The sequence below is a fragment of the Patiria miniata genome, unplaced genomic scaffold (genome assembly GCF_015706575.1).
Source record: "Patiria miniata isolate m_02_andy unplaced genomic scaffold, ASM1570657v1 HiC_scaffold_16, whole genome shotgun sequence".
NCBI classification, from domain to species: domain Eukaryota; kingdom Metazoa; phylum Echinodermata; class Asteroidea; order Valvatida; family Asterinidae; genus Patiria; species Patiria miniata.
In genome coordinates this window covers 1,802,045-1,825,955 of record NW_024037054.1, presented here as the reverse complement: position 1 = coordinate 1,825,955, position 23,911 = coordinate 1,802,045, and the positions used below count along the sequence as shown (strand labels likewise).

At 40.6% G+C, this 23,911-nt stretch overlaps 1 protein-coding gene across 4 annotated transcripts in view; it reads right to left on the bottom strand.

Moving 5' to 3' along the window:
* The window catches only part of LOC119722635 (paramyosin, long form-like), a 34,836-nt gene extending 15,521 nt beyond the window's left edge, over nucleotides 1–19,315 (bottom strand). For 2 of the 4 annotated variants that reach the window (XM_038192849.1, XM_038192852.1), the window contains exons 1-6: nucleotides 18,974–19,315; nucleotides 12,612–12,708; nucleotides 10,148–10,239; nucleotides 8,303–8,492; nucleotides 5,348–5,475; nucleotides 5,170–5,190 (exon numbers count right to left, since the gene is read on the bottom strand). In XM_038192849.1, the coding sequence (XP_038048777.1) occupies nucleotides 5,170–5,190; nucleotides 5,348–5,475; nucleotides 8,303–8,492; nucleotides 10,148–10,239; nucleotides 12,612–12,698 (518 nt within the window). In that variant the 5' untranslated portion in view covers nucleotides 12,699–12,708; nucleotides 18,974–19,315. Of the gene's footprint in view, nucleotides 1–5,169; nucleotides 5,191–5,347; nucleotides 5,476–8,302; nucleotides 8,493–10,147; nucleotides 10,240–12,611; nucleotides 12,709–18,731; nucleotides 18,753–18,973 lie in introns of those variants that run through there. The other 2 variants (XM_038192850.1, XM_038192851.1) reach the window with 2 other exon arrangements.
* Between the last annotated feature and the right edge of the window lie 4,596 nt (nucleotides 19,316–23,911).

Sequence of the window (23,911 nt, the reverse complement as noted above, 5' to 3'; positions counted from 1 at the left end):
TTTTTGTTGACTCTCTATTTCAAGCTCTACGCAGAAGACTCTGGTTTTGCCAGAACACAGCGAAAGAAAAACAACAGTAAAAATCACCCAAGTGATTCTCATCTAAAAAGTACAAAGGTATAGCAATAATTGTAATTTTATAAACTAACCACCCAGCCCTTGTCATTCATTAGCTGTATTGAAAATAGCTGAGTAGATGTACATGTATGTTAATACCAAGGGAAAATGTGTATAGTATACATACACATGTACATGTATGTCTTGTCCCCAGTATCTAGCCATAACAAATGTTGAATATCACTTTAACTACCCTGAATCCACCAATCAGCACTGGCCAATGATTCCTACTGTTTGCCTTTCAGCATTGTAGATCCCATCCAAAATACTGATACATGACAGTGTTGGATACATGTACATGTTGGATGGCACTGCATTCCAAGGGAATAATGGAAGATATTTGCTGGTAATGCTTTGCAAGCATGAGCAATGACAAAGAAAAAGACTGGATTCATGCTTTATGAAACAAGTGAAACCTAGGGGAAAATCTACTGTGCACAAGCCATGATTCTAGACTGAATATTTTGGGGGTTTGAATTATAAGGAAAAAAATTATTTCCTGACTGCGAAAGAAATTTGGTCTGGTATCATAACATCTATTACAACAAATGAAAAATGGAATCTTGATCAACTGTCTATTAAAAAGGCACACTGTAATGAGGATTAGGGCTGTGCATGAAAACCGGGTACCTGAGTACCCGACAGCTGATGTCATGAACAGAGTCATGTTCATGACGCTTGCGAAAATGCAATTACATGTATACTGTAAAGCTACACGTATTGAAATGCTTAATTCGTATTGGAGAAATGCAGAATAAATGTGAGTTCCAGACTGTACACACTTGCATCGTGCGGACCTTTATGAACAGCTACTTCTGAGATGGAAATTTTGGGGTTGCCTTTCTTTAACAGGTACCCGAGTACCCATTTTTTTTTTCAATCCGGTATCCGATTCCTGTACTACCTGTAAATGCACACCCCTAATTAGGATAAGGAGTGCAGGGTATTCATTAGTTTAAATGTCAGTTAACATGATTTGGCAAGAATTGCCCATTAAAAAGTTAATTAATAGTGAAGAAATGCTCGATTAATAGTGGAGAAATGCAGAATAATGTGAGTTCCAGACACTTCCAGTTATAAAATGGACTCTTAAATCTACCAATTGATTCATGTATTTGAAGTCATACTGACAGTTTGAGATGATGGAATCAAGAGAAATTCAATTGAAGGAACAAATCATTTCTCAAACTGTCACTGATAAAACTTTGGTGCCCTTTAACAGAAGAGTGAATTTTCAAAGATTCATTACCAAACCAATGAAGAAAAAAAAATTATGTGAAAAAAAGTGAAATGACGATACAAGATGATGGTATAATCAATGGTAAGGTTAGATGCTCTTATTTTTGACTGAAGGTAAAACAGCATTCCATTAACCACTTACTGCTCCAAGCCGTACATTTGCATGTAGAGGTTTTTTAGTGACCAGCACAAACTCAAATATTACAATTCAACAAGGGAACTGTCTCCATTTCGTTTTTTGCTACATTGTGGGCCAGAAAGAGAGCTCAACAGGCACAAGATGGACAAATTGAATGACAATTTAATAAATTACCACAGACTTGTGATACGGTATGTTGAAATTGAGAAATGTGCAAACAGATTGAAAGTGAGCAGGAAATGTTCACAAAATTTTTGGTTGGCACTTTTTTAGAGTCCATTTTACTTTGGCAGAATTGCTAGATTAATTCTAGGGAAAAGACCATGCGTGTTAGAACGGACTCTGAATTGCTATTTTACCTTCATGTTCAAAATTTCCCAGGGCTTCCAACTATTTCACCAAAACGCTGTCATGCACCTGCTCATCCTAAATCTTCTTAACACACTCTTTACAAGGATCAACTTCTCTTTAAACCAATTTTGCTTACATTTCTTGAAAAAAACAACAACTTTTTTTCTGGTTTTAAAATTTTAAACACTAAGTGTGAATTGTGTTGAATAAATCCTTCCTTGCAATATAAGAATTCAAGCTACAAAACATATATATTTGTGTTTTTTACAAGCTATTTTACAAATGTATAAATAGTGCGCGATTGTTGTCATGATCTTAGCACAAGAGTGAAAAGAAGAGAAACAGAAAAACATAAACACAATAAGAAAATAGAACAAATAAGCAAAACCATTGTCGCCATTGTGGTGTTCAGTAATAGGACTTCAAAAGATGGCATGCTAATACGATGCGACATACATACATGTAGATGTAATCATGTGTAAAGTGATATACACTGTGGTTTGACACAAAACATAATGATGTGCAATGGCGTGGTGTGGATGTGATGCTGTATAATGTGTAAACACAGATGAAAAAAAATGGCAATTCTTGTAACTGTTTACAAAACATCATCCATCTGTATCGTTTCGGTTTTGCGGTAACACCATGTGGTAATAACTACTGCTTAGAAGATATTAGTTCTGAGAAGAACTTGTCCTGCTTATTATCAACTTGCTAAGTAGTTTTTGTTCTGTTTAGAACAGTCCTGCTGTAAGTTCTAAAAGAACTTGTCTTTGGTCTCAACGTTTCGACTAGCCTGCTCTAGTCATCGTCAGGAGACTGAAGATAGTTGGAGATGCTACTCCTTAAGTAGGGTTTGTTAGGATTAGGAGTGCTTGCTGGGCATGCCCTGCTCGCTCGGGTGTGTCAGTTTGTTGTGAGCCATGGGCATTGTGTTGAGGGATGCCCGCTGAGCGTCCTGCTCGCTCGACTGTGTCAGTTGGCTGTGAGCCTTGGGCATTGTGTTGAGGGATGCCCGCTGAGCGTCCTGCTCGCTCAGGTGTGTCAGTTGGCTGTGAGCCACGGGTGTTGCAACTTGGAATAACTGAATGCCATATGTGGCTTATGAAGTAGCCGATATCTTGTGGGACAGTGTCATGTTTGTGGATCTCAATAGCTTCTCTGATACGACGGGTGTACCAGTGTTTCTCTGGGGCTATGATTTCCGCTTGTTCCCAATCAACAACATGATCCAGATCAGCAGAGTGTTTGACAATTGCCGATTTGTCAAGTTCCCCTCTGCGGCCGTGAGCTATGTGTTCTTTAAGCCTGGTAGTGAGGTCTCTGCCAGTCTCGCCAATGTACACTTTGCCACATGAGCAAGGAATTCGGTAAACTCCTGCTTGACTTCTCGGGTTGTGCTTGTCTTTGTGGGTGTACAATTTCGTTTCGAGTTTATTGCGAGTTCGGTAGTAGACCTTAATATTGGCTTCACGGAGGATTCGCTGGATCTTGTGTGATGCATGGCCAATATACAGAAGGACTGCAACCGGCATATCGGGTGTGTTCAGGGTCTGAGACATGCTCGAATCCGGTGCGAGGCTGTGATTCTTAGGTTTGTACCCATTGTCTCTTAGCACTTTATTGAGGTGCTTCAGTTCAGATTGTAGGTGTTCATCATCACTGATGATATGTGCCCTTCGAAGTAGGGTGCGGTTCACCGAGGTTTTCACTGATGGTGGGTGGAATGAACGAGCATTGAGGTATCGGTCTGTATGTGTAGGTTTCCTGTACACAGAGTGTCCAAGTGAACCATCGGCCCGTTTGGAAATGAGTACATCAAGGAAAGGCAATGAATCGGATGTCTCAGTTTCCATGGTGAATTGTATACTCGGGTGTTGTTGGTTGAGATGGCGGAGGAAACCATCAAGCTTGTCCGGGCCATGTGGCCATATGATGAATGTATCATCTACGTATCGAAGCCATAACTTAGGTTGGAATTGAGCTGTTGCCAAAGTTTTTTGCTCGAAATCTTCCATGAAGATGTTAGCCAGGACTGGGGAAATTGGAGACCCCATAGGAGTGCCTGAAGCCTGTTGATAGTAATTGTCTCTCCATTGGAAGTACGTAGACTTTACGCAAGTCAGGAGAAGATCATAGATTTGATCTGGCGTTAAGCTGGTTCTTTCCGTGAGTGTGCCATCTTGTTCGAGTATCGACTTGGTTACGAGGCATGCTTCTTCAGTCGGAACATTAGTGAATAAAGATTTGACATCAAAACTCACTAGCATGTCTGCGGATTGTAATTTAATTCCCTTTATGGTGTTGATGAACCCTGCTGAATTGGGTACATGGTGAGGCGTTTTTCCCACGAGTGGGTGTAGGAGCTTTGTTAAGTGTTGTGCGAGGCTATTGAGATCCACAAACATGACACTGTCCCACAAGATATCGGCTACTTCATAAGCCACATATGGCATTCAGTTATTCCAAGTTGCAACACCCGTGGCTCACAGCCAACTGACACACCTGAGCGAGCAGGACGCTCAGCGGGCATCCCTCAACTCAATGCCCAAGGCTCACAGCCAACTGACACAGTCGAGCGAGCAGGGCATGCCCAGCAAGCACTCCTAATCCTAACAAACCCTACTTAAGGAGTAGCATCTCCAACTATCTTCAGTCTCCTGACGATGACTAGAGCAGGCTAGTCGAAACGTTGAGACCAAAGACAAGTTCTTTTAGAACTTACAAAAACTACTTAGCAAGTTGATAATAAGCAGGACAAGTTCTTCTCAGAACTAATATCTTCTAAGCAGTAGTTATTACCACATGGTGTTACCGCAAAACCGAAACGATACCGATACCCCACCATGCAAAGCCTCAAATCTTATATCATCCATCTGGTGCCACACTTTGGAGAAACTCCACATATCATGGCACACAGAGCTTCAACAATTGCATTTTGATGCCAATATTCAAATAACGAATGTTAGGCCTATTATTTAAAAGCCTTATGATCATCAGACATTTTCTGCCTACGACCCCTACCATTTGTAAATTAACTTGTCACCACTAAGCTCTAGTCCACTTGACATAATTAGTACTGAAGTGAATACGTCACACGCACAAAATGTGTGTGAAAGACATTAGCGCGTGATTCAGCCGGTGAACCAACACGCACGCTTACTCCATTCGTTTGCACTACACTTTTTCGGTTTTAAATGACGTCCCACTTCGTTACTCTATAGCTACAAACGATTTGGTCTAAATAATAAATGATAAATGGTCTAAAAACAAAAGATTGGACTTCAGATTGTTTCTAAGAAGGATTGAATATATCATCCTACCTTTCTGGATCAACTGTTGGCCTGTTAAAAGAAAAATGAAAACGAACGTTTATATTAAATTGCTTGTTTTTATACAGGATGACGTAATTATGTCTGAAAAAAAAAATGTCATTGTTTTCAACTGTTTTGTGTGTTGATTCTTATTTGACATTTGAATAGGCAAGGATTGACTGCTCACCCTTGGTGTGCCACTCTGGGTATGCTCCTAGGAATCTCCTCGTCTTCACCTGTGTTGATGGTTACTGCCACCTTACTCCTTCCTTTGGTCAGGACCATGCCACGGCCTAACTGGTACTGCCTGGCACTCTGTAACATCACACAAGCCAGCCCAGAAGAAGTGAAATTACAACGAGAGATCTATGTCTGTTTGAAAACAGAACATAGGGCTTTTCCGCTAATTTTATTTTGTATGACATGATGACATAATCATGATGTCACTTGTCAATGCACATTTTTGCATTGTGGTCTTGGTTTGTACTAAGGTTGAAATCAATCCAATGAAAGGAAGTGTTAAATTTTGGAAGCGCAATGAAATTGTAAATATGAAAAAAATTATAAAAAATCAATTGATGACGTCATGGTGACGTCTTTTCGGAATTTGCATACTGGTACCATTATCTAGCTATCCACCAAGTTTCATGACGATCGGACGTTCCCTTATATGTGTTTTCAAAAATCGCATTTTTGATGACGTCATGATGACGTCACACATTTTTCAGAATTTTGTGCATATACCTGTTACCTAACAAACATAATACATAAAAGAATTTTGAATTTTGCATGTTGCGTTCCTGAGATATGGCTTAAAGGTCCAAAAATCCAAAAATTCATATAAACTCACACAATGACGTCATGATGACGTCACCTAAATTTTTGCCTATAACACATCCCGGTCTACTCACATACCAAGTTTCAACCCAATCGGACTTACAGTTCTCTAGATATAGGACTTTACAATATGCACTTTTAGGATAAGGTCACGTGACCCATGATAACGTCATCATGATGTCACCTCAATTTTCATCTATAACACATCCCGGTCTACCTACATACCAAGTTTCAACCCAATCGGACCGACAGTTCTGTAGATATAGGACTTTGCACACGAATGATGACGTCACGTGACCCATGATGACGTCATCATGACGTCAATCTTCGGGACACATCTTTGCTTTAGGGACTATGCCTATGCTGACTTTGAATAATGTATGACAAAGATTAATGCCAAAAGTGGAGGCCAGAAAACACGTGCACAAAGTCACTGGACTTTGAAATGGAACAAATAGAAGAAGAAAGAAAGAAAAAAAAACCAGCACAAAAACAAAGGCTTTTCCGCACTTTGCGGAAAAGCCAATTATTCAATTTCACGCTCACATTACTTAGGAAATTAACTCTAACCGCCCTGAATCCTTCAAAATCCTCAGAGGCCCCAGAGTTCGTCCCTCGGCATCAACCAGACACCACCCTGTCGGTAGATACCTGTTCGGGGGAGGAACCAAACTCAATCGCGGAACAGCCTCCACCTTCTCGTGACGTACATGTACGTGTTGATGCTGAGAAGTTGTCCACAGAACAGCCTCAGTCTCCTTGTGAGACTGATACATGACGGCATTGAAAAGTTGTCCAAAACCCAAACACCATCTTCGCTGCCAGACGCAGATTTGAGTGAACCACCTACAGTGGACAGTCCTCTCATTTCACCAGTATTTGTGACTTCCCCATCAATTCCTCAGGATCAACTCATCATTAGAGATAAGACGCAATGTCCATCCACTGAGGATTCTCCATCAAACGAGCCTGCAAATGACCCAGTGCCAACCCAACCTATTAATGGCCATTGTGACAGAAACTTCTGATTCCGAGTCAAGCTTTGTCAGACGCTCCACTCGAGTGTCAAAACCACCCGTGCGGATGAAGTTTGAGGAGAGAGGAAAACCTGTGTTTAGCCGGCAATTCCAAACGCCTCGGATGTTTGCCGAGTATTAGAAGAAGAGTTTTAACTATTAGATATATTGCCTCATTTTCTTTTCCATTGCTCCCGGAGGAAGCAAGTTAAGAAAGGGGTGGATGTAACCACGACCCAAAAAGAAGTCTTGGGCTATAGTATCATTTTTATTTTATGACTATGTTTTGCATTTGCATTATCTTCCCTTTTTCTAATCTTTTATGATGTTTCATTTGTTCTACTGGTGACTTGTGTTCCAGTAAACCTTTGATCTTTTCCTACTTTTGTTAGAGCCAGTCTTTGATCTTTCCTGCTTCTTGGAAGACTAGAGGATTGTCTTTTGTATCCATACATCTATATATTTATTTCATGATAACCTTGTGGAGACGTATTCACCTATAGAAATTGCTCTGTGGAGACACATACAATCTTTTGTTCCCTATTGTGCACATGTCTCCAGAGGGTACCGTGTAACAGATCACATGTGTATTTGCCTGCAATCAGGGCCCCCTATTGTCCCTCTTTTGTTTGTACTTAAACTTTTTAGGAGGACCTCCCACATGTTTTTGTACACAAATCCAAATTGGGGAACTCTCAGGAATTGGGAACCCTATTGTCCTCTATTGTTCAACGTCCCTATTGAATGCAGAAACAAACTTACACACCATCGTGAATTTCAAAATGCAATTTCGATCCTATTTTCAACCCTCCGGTTAGAGCATGCTACCCAGGTCGGAACCGGGTTGACATTTTAGAAGGATGGGAAAAGGGTTGAACAAATCTCGGTATTGGAACCGATTCCAAACCGGAGATTTTGGACAATGTGAAAAGGCCTTAACTAGCACAAGAGAGAGGATCTCAGAGTAATAGTGCTATTGTCAAATTGCAAATAAAGTACAGTACATGTTACGATAAGCAAATAGTGAAAATTCAAATAAAACATTTTAATTACAAATATTACCTCACATATTAAGCACTTTTCATCATTGTCAAGAGACATTTTGTTATCCACACAAATGCTGCACATTTAAGTTTTTTCTTCCAATGTTTTCAAACCACAAATGCTTTGGCGTGCATGAAACAAGCACGTTTACATTTACCAATTGGTATACATGTACACACTTTAAATCAATTATGTTGTTAAAACCTTTGGCTTGAAATGGCCTCAATAAGTCAATGTTTACCCACCTGTTCATCTCGTGAGACAGCCTTGGTCTTCTTGAGTGGCAGATGGTTCTCCAGCTGTTTCCTGGCTGTAGGCTCTTGCTCAACGTCGTACACCCTATCACATCGGGGCTTTACACCAGGCGGGGCACTGCTAGATGGGGTTTGACTTGTTGGGGAGGAATTCCTTCTTTGCTGGGAGCTTGGCTCTGATCTAATGGATCAAGTTCAGAAACCAGACAAGTTGATGTCATAGACATGTAGTGATTTGTTTTATTACCATGCCTCAAATGACAAGGACAATTTCACACATTATATTCTTTAATAATCTCTACAGTATTAGACATTGCTAACATCCATCTGCTAAATTCTGGCATAGCCATGCAGTAATTCGTTTATGGATATGAAAATACACTGGTAGCCACGGTCAGTAAAAATCACAATTTCTTTTAATATAACACACAAACATCTGCCAATAACAGCTCTCTTCTCGAAGACAAGGTGAACTAACCAAGATGATAGGCCTATAGCATGAGACATTCTCAGCAAGTTCAGAATGGCTTTCCTGTTTCAATGAATCACAGCACAATGCTCCAGCATGTACATACTATGCAGCGAGAGTAACACCATCCACTAGGACAAGGGCGGATCCAGAACACAATTTTTGGGGTGGGGCCAAAAAAATTTGGTTCCCCAAAAAGTGGGCCACAAATATTTATGGCGTGGGGTTCGGGGCCCTTAAGTGGGACCCAAAAAAAAAATTGGGTTCTAGATGCTCTGTGGTGCAATCTGAGGCAATTTCTAACCACTTTAACCATTGTTTTTTGAGGAAAAGATGGTGGTGTACTCATCGCCTGCCTCTATTGCGACGTCACTTAAACAAAACAAAAATTGGGTTTGTTTGGGGGGGGGGGGCCATGGCCCCCTTTGGCCCCCCCCCCCTGGATCCGCCCTTGCACTAGGACAGCATCCACTAGGTCAGCAAGATAAACCTGTCCCCAACCACAGACCTACTCAACCAAAAACTGACTTGGATTTGGCTCAGTTTGGATTTGTCATCATAGTTACGTTGAGTTGGGTCAGGCTGGGTAGTATGTTTTCAATCACTTCGGCTAAAGCCAAAGTGTGAAAAACTTAAATCTGAAAGCAATCATTGGATGATCTCCCAATTAATCTAGCGATCTAATGTATACACCAACACAGCTTTTTGAGCTGATACCTACATGTAGGTACATATGCAGTTAGTCCTTTTAATATATCTATCATATGCCCCACCCTGCTACTACTAATGCAATTCCAATTGATTCCAAAACATCGTCAGAAAGTTTACAGGAAAAGGTTGATTGCCCTTTTACGCCTGAACTATGGCAATGGTGCCATCTATAGTTGGGCCAGTCCCAAACTATAGCATTGTAAACAGTGAGGGAAATTGAGCTCTGAAATATTAAGCAGAAATAATTCATCTCTCAAAACAGCCCATAATCAAATCGGTCAATTCACATATTTGAACATCACACATATAGTTGTAAAACATCACGCACATGCACATTTTGAACATCGCACGCAAATTTGTGAAACATTGAATTTTGAAACGTTGGACACACCATAGTCAATAGCTCTTCAGGCATGCATCAGTAAATTCAACACAAGACCTCCTGCTGGGTTTGTCCCAACTGTAGTTGGGATTTCCCAACTATTCTGTCCCAGTAGGGACCGGCCCAAGTATTGTTGGGACCATTACCATAGTTGGGGTGTAACAGCCCTCAACCTAAACAGTGGCAACTGACTATGATGACAGTCACGAAAGCTGACATGATTCAACAGTTAAGGGCTGAAGAATTGTGTAACAAAAACAGCTTTGGTCCTTACTGAGGTCGTGCTTGGTCTCCCTTTCCACTGCTCTTACTCTTTTGTTTCTTCTTAGACCTGCTAGCCAATCCACTCATTTTATATTTATTGGCCTGTGGAAAAACAAATACAATATATTACACGTCTCAGTTAACCAAAGTTTAAGATGCACTTCATTAACCCCATTACCACAGATCAAATACAAACAGGAGGATTCTACCATTTTCTTCCTCCATGATTCTACATAGTACAACTGGATCTGAAACAATGAGGAATACGTAAGATTGAAGGGTTTCAGTAATTTGTTTAATTACACATACATGTACGTGTAACTAATCAGCCCCCTGCAGACAGAAACACAAGGAGTTGTTTACATCACTTTGGACATCAGGTTGGAAGGTTGTGTGTTTTTTGCAAATAATGTCACAGTCTTGAAAGGGGTGTTTCTTATCGGGGGATACGAGGAAAAATCATCAAAGTCTGGATAAATCACTGAAACACTATAACACAACAAATACTCAAAATTACATTTCCCTGGCGAGTCAGAACATTGATCAATGAAAGAAACAATCATATGATATGAAAGAAGAATGTGTACATGTATGATGAATAATAAGCCAAATGGACATTTCATTCATGAAATGCATTTGCAAACTCTCATGAACAGTGCATTTTGGGGGGATAAATAAACACATCCCACAGTCCTAGTCTGATAGACAGCACGCTTACAGCAGCACATGGGGTTGCTAATCCAAATTCTGTCCCACAATCTGACAATTCATTGCTCACATCAGATGTTGATTCAAGAAATATAACCTCACATGTGCATGATTGATGAGGGTAGACTTGACTACTCTACATCTCTGCAATGTATCTGTACTCAAAAAGGACTTTGATTGACGAAAATAATGATTTTGAACCATGTCTCAAAACCCCAAACCTTCAACTTTTGAAGTGTACATGTATACCCTCCCGTTCCCTTTTCAGTGAAGCATTCTCATTGAAGCATGCAGCATTGACCGCTCTGATGCTCTCAATCCCTTAACACTATGGACACCAATACTTCCATCTCCCCCTGCATCAAGTTTAATTCACACTTTTCACACAAGTATCTAATCACGATACATGTTTCTTTTTATGAGACCTAAAAAGACAATTAAGACCGTTTGTTTGTTTTTGTTTCAACGTGATGAAGAACCATTTACAGTTCAAAACATTGCAACCACCCAGCACTCCAGCAATGTATTGGCTATGTGTTACCCTCTCTACTTATTGTTGTAAACTCAAAAGTAAACTGTGTAAAAATACTGAAAAGATAATACAAATGCATCCCAAAAATGTCTGGACACTAAAAGAACCTACATACATGAACACGTATGTAGAGTGATAAAAGATTTTCATATCAGTCCAAAATATTCTGTAGTACCCAAATCAACTCCTACACGGTTTTCCAATATAAACATCTCGTACTTATTCCATTACTGTTAATTGTGTACAAATCTGTAACTTTTATGTAATGAACAAGTAATTCTGATTAGGACTGTTCGAGTGTGAAAGGTCATCTCAATGTCTTCACAATACAAGCTCAGGAGCAGCTCAGCCAACTTGCACACAATATGCTATTTAATTAAGTCTAAATAGAGTTCCAGCCATAAGCTGTTTATCTACTGTATCTTGACTGACAGCTTCAGTAAGACCTACATGTAGTGTAATTCCTTTTCCACTATAGGGTCATTCATGTTATACCTGAAAGCCTGGCTTAATAGACGCTTTCTATAAAAAAAGAAAAGCTGGAAAGACAGAATGAGGCTTGATGAGGGTAAGCCTCGAGTTAAAGGACCATTAATTACCAGTGTGTTGTGGTTTTGTCAACTCATTGTATTGTAATGTTCTTCATTGATTTTTGAAACATCCATTGTAAGAGTCTGTCCTTTCATCAAACTTCCTTTCACAGGCTCCATGCACACTGTGGCCCTTGACTGGGGAATAAGCACTTGTTCTGTCAAGTCAGGGCACTTGTGCTGTTTTTCCAGGCCAAAAAACTTCCCGTCATTTTTAACTAAATTTTAGAAAAATGCCCTTAACGTGAAACCAAATCACAAGCCAGGTATTCACAACTCCCAATTTTCTGAAGAATGCAGCATAGGAAAGCAACTATGACAATAAACTGATTGATATTCATTATTAACAAAAGATTTGTAAAAAAAAACCTGAATCTACGAGAAGAGGAGGTTTCTAATATATGCGATGATGTCTTGCATTTCTGGCACTGATAACCTCTACGAATCATGAATAAAGTGACCTCTAAAGGCAAATTATGGTGTGGAACTTTAACAGTATTTAGGATCACAAATTTGCCAAAAAACCTCAATTTCAATCTTTGTCCAGAAGCACCTGCTTTTGGAAAGAGCAAGTCCCAATGAAACAAATTCTGATAGGTAACTAGAGCCAATAAGAGGCATTACATTTTGTCATTTGTACCTACCTCCATCCGGTCATGGTTCCTCCATTCTCCACCAAGTGAAATGGCAGAATTGCCGGCATTAGGTGCTGTAATATTGAAGTTACTCATGTTTTACTGCCTGGTAACAAACACAAAATATATAAACCACATGTTTAAAACATTGAAAGATTGGATGAAAGTCACAGAGTCATCATTAAGGCACTAGAAAGAAAATTTACTATAAGACTAATTCACACAAGGACATGTCCAGACCTTTTTATCATGAAAAAAAACCACACACACAAAACACACACACAAAACACTGAAACAAACAAAAAAACTAAAGGTCTATGTCTGTTCGGTGAACAGAACATAAGCCTACAGCTTTTCCGCATGTTACATTTTTAAAAAATGTTTAGCATTCGTTTGTCCATGTACAGTCATGTTAATGAACATTCAATTTATGTACGAACAAAGTTCCATGATTCACTGGCTGTTGGCGTACTCGAGTACGAGTTCTAAATGAGTGATAAGTCCATAATATGACCAAGCCTTGAAATGAGACTAGTCATCTCCACATGTTCTATGCTAATTACTACGATTGACTGAAGTTTCCAAAAACGAGTAATTGCAATATTTCATTTAACACAAATTTCTTGCAAATAGCATCGAATTATTGACGTTGAATTATAGTACTTAGAATGTATACTGAGTGAGACAGCTTAGGATGCCTTGGATGCGGGTGGATGGGCATAAAGTCATCAATAGAGGGCGCTTTATTTACCCCTGGACCCTCTACTTTATTTACCCTAGGCAGGACCCACTACTTTATTTCCCTATCTAAAACCAACCCCAACCTACACACTCATTCCGTCTTGGATGCGTGGATGCGCGGATGCAGAGTGGGCATGAAGTAGGCCTAAATTTTAATCAATAGAGGGCGCTTTCTTGGATGCGTGGATGCGGGGTGGGCATGAAGTAAATTATAATCAATAAAGGGCGCTTTATTGGATGCCTGGATGCGTGGATGCGGAGTGGGCATGAAGTACCGGTAAGTTTTAATCAATAGAGGGCGCTATAGAAAACCGACTGCGCATCCACGCAGCCATGGATGCGCGGATATAGAATGGAGTGGCCCTGTATTCTAGTATAGTTGTACCCCTATCAGTATCACTCAGTACCAGCCATCAGAAAGTGATAATATATCCTCGTGTGACCATTTTTCGCGCACTTAGTACTTTGACAGATTTTTTTCTTGCATAAACTAAACCCTACACAGTTATGGACTTTAATATTGTAAGAATGACTAATAAACTACATGGAAAAATAATTTGAACAATATCGAACGCCAAGGAAGAACCAAGAACGTCGTCGTCTGCAGATGAGTCAAATTGGCAGCCACGAAAGTTTCGTGCCAATAATTTGCGCACGAACGGAAAACGTCATTCTACGGAGTCTCCATTGTGTCCTACTTCTGAAAACAATGTGGATCGATGTTTGTTGAATACAGGATAAGTTTATGTGCACAACTTTGGCCTCTAGTTTGATAAACTAACTTTTTTTTTGCCATCCGACATTGTTACTTAATACACTTTTGTTTAAATATTAAATAAATGAATTTCTTGCGATTTTGGTAAAAACAACTGCGTGCAAAATATTTAAAATCATATCATAATTGAAAATTTGAGGTAAATAAATTAAATCCACAAATCTTATAATATATTTTTGTCGAAAGTCTAAGAAGCTTAGTAAAATCCTATGCATGGAAAAAGAGTTCTGACTTGTTTTGTGTTGCTGAAAATCAACCATGTGCCAACTACATAACATTTTACAAATTTGTACCGATTCTCCAAAAATAGAAATATTTGCAATATAACTTCACTTTGCCATGGCTATATTTTTAAGTACATGGACAAATATATTTGAAATGACCCCTCCATCAAAAACATAACAAAACCACCCTTCTGTTACAATGTTCTCCGGCATTTATTGCTCATTCTAATACACCTGCCATCAATCAATCAATTATATTACAGGCGCGTGCGCCTGCACAAGGCCAACCATACCTAGTCCGTGGGACGAGGCCTTTTTTTCGCTCGCCACGAGGTCTGGTTCGCCGAATTTTATAAAACTTCACAGCCATGTAGATTATAGTGTACCATATCGAAAAAACTTTGTTCCCCGATCCACAGTTTGTTTGGGAATGAGAAAATCTGGGATAAAAACGCCAAAAATTCTACATGGGAAAAAAATTAAGAAATAGCGCCCCCTATTGACACAGTCAAAAACCTTTTCTCACGCAATGGCCATCCGACTCGGAGTTCGGGCGGTTTGACATGAGTAATTATTATTGTTCTCGCACTCGAACGGCGGGAACACGACCCACGAACACTACACTCGGAACAGGATCTCACACCATGCACCTTTCCGACGTTGTTTGCAAGAACGATATCCCCGGTGCCGTGTTCAAGAACAATAAAGACCCACCCAAACTCGGCCAATGAGTTCTTCTTCCTATATATAGTCTAGATGACACTTCGTTCATATTGTATTCTAGATTTTTGTTATTTCTCATCTGAATGCAAAAATATCACCGTTACAATTTTGTCCAACATGAAATGATCACGTTATAAATTTAAGATCGAATGTTAACATTGTTATGTATTTAGCTAAACATCGATTTGATGGTTAAACCACAGATCAGAACTCTTATCTCAGGGTAACATGTTTTCAAAAATAATAATCATAAGTGCGTGGCATCTGGTGGAGCATCTGAACTTCTGAAACATCTTTTAAAAATGTTATGCCTGAAATTAAAAAAAGTAATACAAATTTGATGCAGCCTCAAAAAAGGGTGGGCCGTTGGGTTATTTGTGGTTTCACGGAATGGACGGAGCAACAACAAAATAATGAATCGGTTCTTAACTATATTCAGAATAATCAAAACGGTAAAACGGTTTCGGCTGAAACAGATTGCAGTTGTAATGCTGCCACTCACAGCTTCCAAATAATACAGGAATATAAATTTATTTTCTCTTCTTAAAAAGTTTGCAAACAATTTGATGAGACTTTTGATGTTATACAACAATTATCTAATTGGCCTGTAATGTATACATGTGCTCATTTAGCTCGTTTGGTTAGTTGAAAATAAACGAGTTATGCTCATTCGGTACAGATTGAACAAACTTATGTAATCTAAAAACCATTCTTCTTGTGTGGGTAACAACTGTGCAGGTTTAAACCCCCCCCCCCCCCTCCCCAAAAAAATGAATTAATTTAGATCATATAGGTTTTCCTGGCTATTTTATAACGTTTATCATTCAAATTCACCGTTTCTAATATTCATATTCGTCCATCAGCATCGATTTAGTGCACTTCCAACGTTTAATTTCGTCTTTTGTGTGACAATTCAAAATTCAGTTCAAGCACATTCAAGAAGAAGTATACATTTTCGTACCGGGGTATTGATTTCGTCTAGTCTACGCCAATTATCTAGTCTACGCCAAACCTTGTTAATCAGAAATTAAATTCGTTTAATTGATTTATATACGACGAATTCGATTTCTGAATGCTGCCATTCGGCAACAGCTTAGACGTATTTGATCTGTAATGATCTTATTATGGATCTTATTATTTTGGTGACTCAACTCGACTCGAGTCCCTATGGTTAAGTGACTCGACTCGAGTCACTGCAAGCAAATGACTCGACTCGACTCGAGTCCCTCATCAAAAGACTCGACTCGAGCGAATGCAAATAAGACTCGAGTCCCAAAAATAAAAGCACAATTTTGCGAAAAGTATTTGCAATGACCTACGGTGCGAATTTTATGCTCATTTACAAACATACAACGTGTCACAGACTCCCACCTTATGGTTCTTGAACGCACAAAATACTATTCAGGAACCGGATTTTAAACACATTTTCCAATTCGTTGTTTCATCATTAGCTTTGGGCGATTTCTTATAAAGCCTCTTGGATTCGAACGCCGGCTAAATTTATGCCCTCCTTTCATACATTTTGGTAAATAGTGTTAAAATATTCGTGACTCGAATTGACTCGAGCTAAATATTTGACTCGACTCGACTCGACCTTCTTGACCTAATGACTCGACTCGACTCGAGTCACAAAAATCAGTGACTCGTTACAACTCTGTATATAAAGCGCACATCATTTTTCGTGCTTCTTAATTCTGATTACGCCCTCTGTTGTTTAGTGAAAGTCGACTAAAGTTGTCTTTCACGTTTCGGGGTTGGACGGAGACACTGATTTGAGATTCGTAGCGATGTTTTTGTTAGTTTTCTTGGACATTCAATAATGTTATGTTTTGTATCTAGTCGGTACGGCAATCATTTACACTCTCTTTGATTTCTTTCAAATTACTTCTTGGAAAAGCTTTTGATTTCCGCATAACTGCATTGAGAAGAAAGGCGATAAGAGGATGGATCATCGATGGTGATTTGACGTCGGTCCGTGTTGTGTGAAAAAAAGATACGAGCCGAGAAAGTTGGTTGTGCGAATATTGGGGCACCGGACGATATCCTAAATAATTAGCAAATAGCAGTGACAAATTTTGAATTTTTACTGAGAAAACACTTAAAACATTTCAGACTAGGCCTGTCTGTTTACGGTTTTGACTAGCTTGAGTAACTCCAGCTGACATGCTCCATATTCATTCACATGTAACATGCTCCATATTCATTCACATGTAACATGCTCCATATTCATTCACATGTAACATGAGAATGAATATGGAGCATGTCAGCTGGAGTTACTCAAGCTAGGTTTTGACTGGAACCGGGTACCCTTTACCGGTCAAGGTCGGGTACCCGGGTACCCGTAAAAGCCCCCCCCCCCAAAAAAAAAAAAAACCGGAAGTGTTTTCATTTATTATAACGCCAACCCGGAAGTATTAAAGTGCTTTCGTTTCTAAACACCCCATTGTGTTCTATAATGCTTTCTGTGCAGGTATACCGATTTGCAAATGGTCGATTTGTCAGTAAAAAATAGGAATTGCAAATTCAATGTCTATTATATACAGCACCTGAGTTTATGAAATAAAAGAAACGCAAGGTGATTAATAAAGAGTTTAAAGACACCGATGACAAAGCGACTACAAGAAGCTTTATTACAAACACAAACAATAGGTTGATACTATCGTGTTTCGCCACTTTCGGGCTTCTGGAGACGCATCAAAGTAGCTCTACTGAGTGGAGCGTTGAATTACGGGTACCCCTCCATACCAACGCTCCACCGATTCGCCATACTTTGGTAGCACCATCACAGTAGCATAGTCACAAACCCACGCGAGGACAAAAAGACCCCCAAAAAACGGTAAAGAGATTACAAATGAGAGAGACAGTTATCCTGGATTGATCTATACATTCTTGACATTCCATGAGACCCCTTATATTGTTCCCAAACAGCGAACATTTTGGAAAAAAACAGCAAAATAGTCTGAAAACTTACAGTTCAATGTGTTTGCATGGAGGCTCAGTTCTTGAATTAGCTTGTCAATGAGGGCGTCTGACGTGATGTCACCGTCGTTGCTCGATCGCGAAGAAAAACAAGTCGCGCTTTATCAACGACTGTTTCGTGTAATAATACGTGCTCCGATCCGCGCCGCGCCGTACGACAGTATGGGCTTTGAACACACCCAAGGAGCACGTATTATTACACGAAACAGTCGTTGATAAAGCGCGACTTGTTTTTCTTCGCGATCGAGCAACGACGGTGACGTCACGTCAGACGCCCTCATTGACAAGCTAATTCAAGAACTGAGCTTCCATGCAAACACATTGAACTGTAAGTTTTCAGACTATTTTGCTGTTTTTTTCCAAAATGTTCGCTGTTTGGGAACAATATAAGAGGTCTCATGGAATGTCAAGAATGTATCTTATAGATCAATCCAGGATAACTGTCTCTCTCATTTGTAATCTCTTTACCGGTTTTTGGGGGTCTTTTTGTCCTCGCGTGGGTTTGTGACTATGCATGCTACTGTGATGGTGCTACCAAAGTATGGCGAATCAGTGGAGCGTTGGTATGGAAGGGTACCCGTAATTCAACGCTCCACTCAGTAGAGCTAGCATCAAAGATAGTCTAAATAAAACTGAAAACAAAATATAAACCGCAAAATGGAGTTTTGGAATCGTCGGTAAACTCACTCTGAACTTTGTTAATCTTCTGTTAGTACCATGTACTTGTGTTTTTTTTGTCTCGGACGTTGCGTCGAAATTTATAAATTCGGTTACGGGTACCCGACCCGATAAAATGGAACCGGTTCTTGGCCTCCGCGGGCGGGTACCCGCAACAGGCTTATTTCAGACCAGTCCCACAGGGTTTGTGCACAGGGTGAAAAGTGATGGCCAGATATGGGAATCTTTCCTCAGCATGGAGTACGACTTACTGATTGACCAACCTGCATGAAACTGAAAGGCACCAGCAAAACAGCATGACCGGTATGACCAGAGCAGACCACGACGACGGGCAATCCAATTGATGACGGAGCAATTTGCTACATTTTCTCTGTTAAATCGTACCGGGGAGTTCGTCAAATTAAACTATTTCTACTGCATACACGGAGTTATCAATTCAACTACTTCATTGCCAAAAATGACCTCCTAAATAGTGAATTATGTGTTTATAAAAAGATCAATAACTTTGATAAACATCCGTCAATCAATAATTCTGCATTGTGTCAAAACCTGCGCCACTAGTAGCTGGGTAACGAACAAACATCACGCAGGTACGTTCCTGAATGAATACATTTTTTGGTACATGTAAATAGTCGAGGAGTGCAGGTACCAGTCTCATTTAATTGATTGGTTTGCGTTGTGGTCGGCCAAGAGAGGGCGCGTTCGGATCTTGTTTAGGCATAAACCACACAGACAATAACCCCTGGTGAAGGGCAAAACCTAATATTGATTTACATCACCCCCGGACGCAAATAACCTTGGTTATTTATGTCTGTGGGTATGTAATATGACCTAGATTTATTTTATATGTCGGTGGGTGTGGCCGGATTTTTCGACCCAAGCTAGTGCTACCCAGGGGTACCAGGGGGACACAATATCCGAGGAATGAGCCCGGACCGGAAAATCTGTTTTGTTTGACGACTTAGATGAATGTTTGGTAATGACTGATTTTGTTGGTTGCTGACTGAAGATTCAACAGCTGTCAGAATAGCAGAAAAGCAGATTTAAACGTTTTCGAAGGTTGCAGGTTGTTTTTCTACCTTATTCTGGCTCGGAAAGCAGAATTAGTTTTCTGCTTTTCTGCTTCCTAAGTAGATTTTACTTTTCCTCCATTGCTTGCGGACGAAAAGTGGACAAAAAGTGTTTTTCTCTCGCTCGATGAGCAGAAAAATCGATCCAACGTTTTGGACGTTTGTATATTCTGCTTTTCTGCTAGCTGAAAAGCTGATTTAATAATAATATTAATAATAATAATAATAATTAATTACCGGCAATGGGGTAATAGGGAGACTTTCCCATAGACTTGTGCACACAAATTTTCCGAATTAAATGTGCCCTAACCCAATATTCTCTTGTCCTTTTTCCACGAATTTCGGTAGTTTTACTAATTAGACCACGAGCACCAAATATAACCTAATTTCGACAGCAAAATTTGCCTCTAAAGGGGGGCTGCGCCAATAGGGAGACACCTAGGAATTATGTGGATAGAGACTGGAATAAACCGATGAAGACTTTGCAGGCTTCTGCAGCGATGGAGAAGAATAGCGTACCTGAAAAGGGAAAAGCATTTTCATATATTATTGCAATTATTATTATTTTTTTAATACTGTTTTATTTTCGTTCTGTTTCAGAAACATTGACGCAATCTCTTTTCAGAATATGTGGTGGCTCTGAAAAGAGCCGTTTGGTTTGATGTTGGTGTGGCTCTGAAAAGAGCCGTTTGGTTTGATGTTTTTGATTTTGATCTCCCCAACCTGGTACCGGTCCCACAGCTGGAAGAGGCGCCCCTGGACCGTCCGGACTTGTCGTCGCTGGTTACGCTGGATCTTGGCTTTCTTGACCAGCTTCATTTGGACCTTCACCAGCGATGCTTCTTGATGGAGCAGCTTGATGACACAGTAGAGTTGCACGTTGTGTCGCCCCGCCCTCCCGTTGATTCTGCGATGCCACCCCTCCACATCGTTGTTAGTACGGATGCTCCGCATGAATACGGACCAGTTGTCAGGCCCCCAGAAGTTCCAGCCATGTCGCCCTGATGTAGTTGCAGAGGTTGATGAGAGTAGCGTTGGCTGCTGTCTCCGCCATTCTGTCGAAGGCGGGCTGGATGTGCTCGCTTGGAAGAAATGGTAGTGCCATCAGCCGACGGATGTAGCTGTTGACCGCGATGTCCGTTGTGTAAGGGACCTGAAGGCCCAGTTCCTGGCACTTCCTCCACACGGCTTGGGTCCAATGGTATAGACACCCCTTGATGTCCACATCGAAGACGGCACGGATCGCTGACCAAAGGCCCGACTCGAAGTCAACCACCATCTCACGGACGTTGGTAGCCCGAGACGGCAGTTTCTTCTTCAAAGCCTTCAGTACCTGCAGTTGGAGAAAGAAAAGAAGACAAAAAATTATAATTATTAAATTATGATAATGCAATATCAGATTTACATGCATCATTGCAATAAAGTTTGCTAAACGATAGTGATAATGTTGGGAGATTGGGCGTGGAAATAAAGTTTGATAAATGATAATGCAAGTGAGAGTCGGGAGAGTGGGCGTTGAAATATTAATGTAATGCAGCATCGCAATAAAGTTTTGCTAAATGATAGTGATAATGTTGGGAGATTGGGCGTTGAAATAAAGTTTGATAAATGATAATGCAATTGAGAGTCGGTCCGAGAGTAACAAGAAAGGAAAATGCAATGCCAGGGGAGCCAAGACTCCAATGAAAAACGATAATTCGATGTCAGTAAAATATTAAATTAAATTTGAAAGAAATACATCAAGCTAACCTTCTTGTAGTCTTTCTTGGTGCGCCTGGACATCATGGCGAAAGCTAGGGGGACTTGCTTCAATTCGCCAGCGTTGCCCTTGATGAAAGCGTGGACAGAAAATAGCAGGCAGAACGGCTGCTTGACTAGCTTGAAGGTACCATCCAAGTACCACGTCTTGGCCCTGTCCAGCAGCTCCGGTTGATCGGGGGTGTAGAAGATGAGATGGCGAGCGGATCCCACACGGACGTCCTTCTGAAAGAAGTCGGCGGGCAGGAAATGGGTTGCGACCTCGAAGTCCAGGTCGGCGGGCTCTGGAGGTCGCTGGCTTTGTCGGGTTCTGTTGGCGGTACGCTTTAGGTTGACCGGGTTGGGACAGGTGAAGGTCGGTGCCGTTGGATTCTCACTCATGATGTGCTCCACGATGACACCGGCTGAGCGGACGACATCAGCCTTGGCGGTTTCTCGCACGCTGACGGCGATTTCCACACCAACATCTCCACCTGGACGAGCGGAATGAGAAGTGTGTCATGCAGTCCGTATGAGAATTCCTCGCCGCTCTGGACTACTGAAACAGGGCATCTCTGATGCCTGTCCCGAACACTGCAAAGCCACACAACCCGCGCACTTGTCGGAACTGGCTGGCTTCCACTTTCGGTTGTACGTGTACCCTTTGCTGTCCACAAGAAGTAGCTTCCCTCTCTGCGATGCCCCATCAAGAACCTTGAAATGGACCTCCTCCTCATCTCCAATGCCCTGCAGGTCGTCTGGGATGGTTGGCTCAGGAAGTGGGTCCTCCTCCGGTGGTTTGACTTTTGAATTATTTCACATAATTATGCAAAAGACTGACACGCTACTGGGATTGTTGATGGTTATCAAAATTAATGTCATAAAAAGTGTAGAAGGTGACATATGTAACATTTTTATAATTTTAATGAATCGGTCCACTTATTTTAGAAATAAGTTTTCGCAATAAATGAAGATCAAATAAGTTACGAAGCTCATGATTGCTATAGCTCCTTCCGCGAATTCGGCGGACTCCGCGATCATCGGCCAGCTGCCAGAATCTCTCCAGAACAATCTCTTGCTTGTCACCACTGGCAATTCCCCAAAACTCAACGGCTTTTGGTTTTCCACATCTTCGGATTTGTCAATTACATTTAACTAAAAAGGAACAGAAAAGTAAATGGTAAGAAAAGTACAAGGTACGAGTCGTCCTGGGTACGAGTTGTCCCGGGTCACAAATTTGGGGTACGAGTCGTCCCGGGTACGAGTTGTCCCGGGTACGAGTTGTCCCGATACCGATATTTCTACGCTAACGTGTCTCCCTAATACTAGTACATTTGTAGGAATAAAGGAATTTATTAAGCGCACATTTTATGTAAACATATTTAAATGCGCTGTACAAAAATAAAACTGGGCATATAGGCCTAAACTAGTGTCGATTTAAAAATGCATTAAAATCACCAGATACATTAAAATAACAAATCAGGATCAGGGAATACATCAAAAGACATCATTAAAAATTAGTGTTACATACGAGTTAAATTCATTAAAATACCTACAATAACATCCTCAGTACAAATCAAAAGCATTTTGAAAAGATGAGTTTTCAGCAGCGTCTTAAAACGGTTTAGGCTGGTGGCATTTCTCACATGAACTACAGAGAAGGGGCATCATATTGAAAGGCCTGGTCACCTAATTATAAGGAAGTCTGCTACGAGTGGTTGGATGTTTATGAAGAATGCAGTTGTTCTGATTAAAACTGCGAAGACCATATACAGAGTTCGAACGGTAATAAGCCGAGTCAACTATTCAGGACACTCACCATGTACAATTTTAAAAACGAGCAACAAGTTTTAATAACAATTATAGACTTAACTGGAAGCCAGTAAAGATCACTAAAAATAGCCTGTGACAGTACTTGTACATGTTGCACAGTGCACACAAGCCTGGCACATGCATTTTGAACCCGCTGAAGACTAGTCCGAGTAACTAGGACTCTACCGATCGCTTTTTTAACATTTGGACATGGTCGGCGATAGTAGAGTCCGAGATCGATGGCCCTATTGCGGTTACTAATAAATTTGACCATTTTTCACACGTACCCCCAATCAAAATCGTCAGATTTCACCCCCAAAACGGTCTTTAAACTGCCTTATGCGACCCATGTAGGCTTCAGTGGGAAGTGAATTTACAAATGGTTTAGGTTTAGGTTACATACCTTTGGGAAGAGAAGAGACATTTCATCTTCAATTCGGGAAACATCCTTGTTTGAGGCTGCAATTTTGAATTCAGGAAAAGTAGACTTGTGCATGACTTTGGCTAAACTGTTTCCTGCAAGCATCAGACAGACCAATCACAGGGCACTTTAATTGGTCACCTGACAAA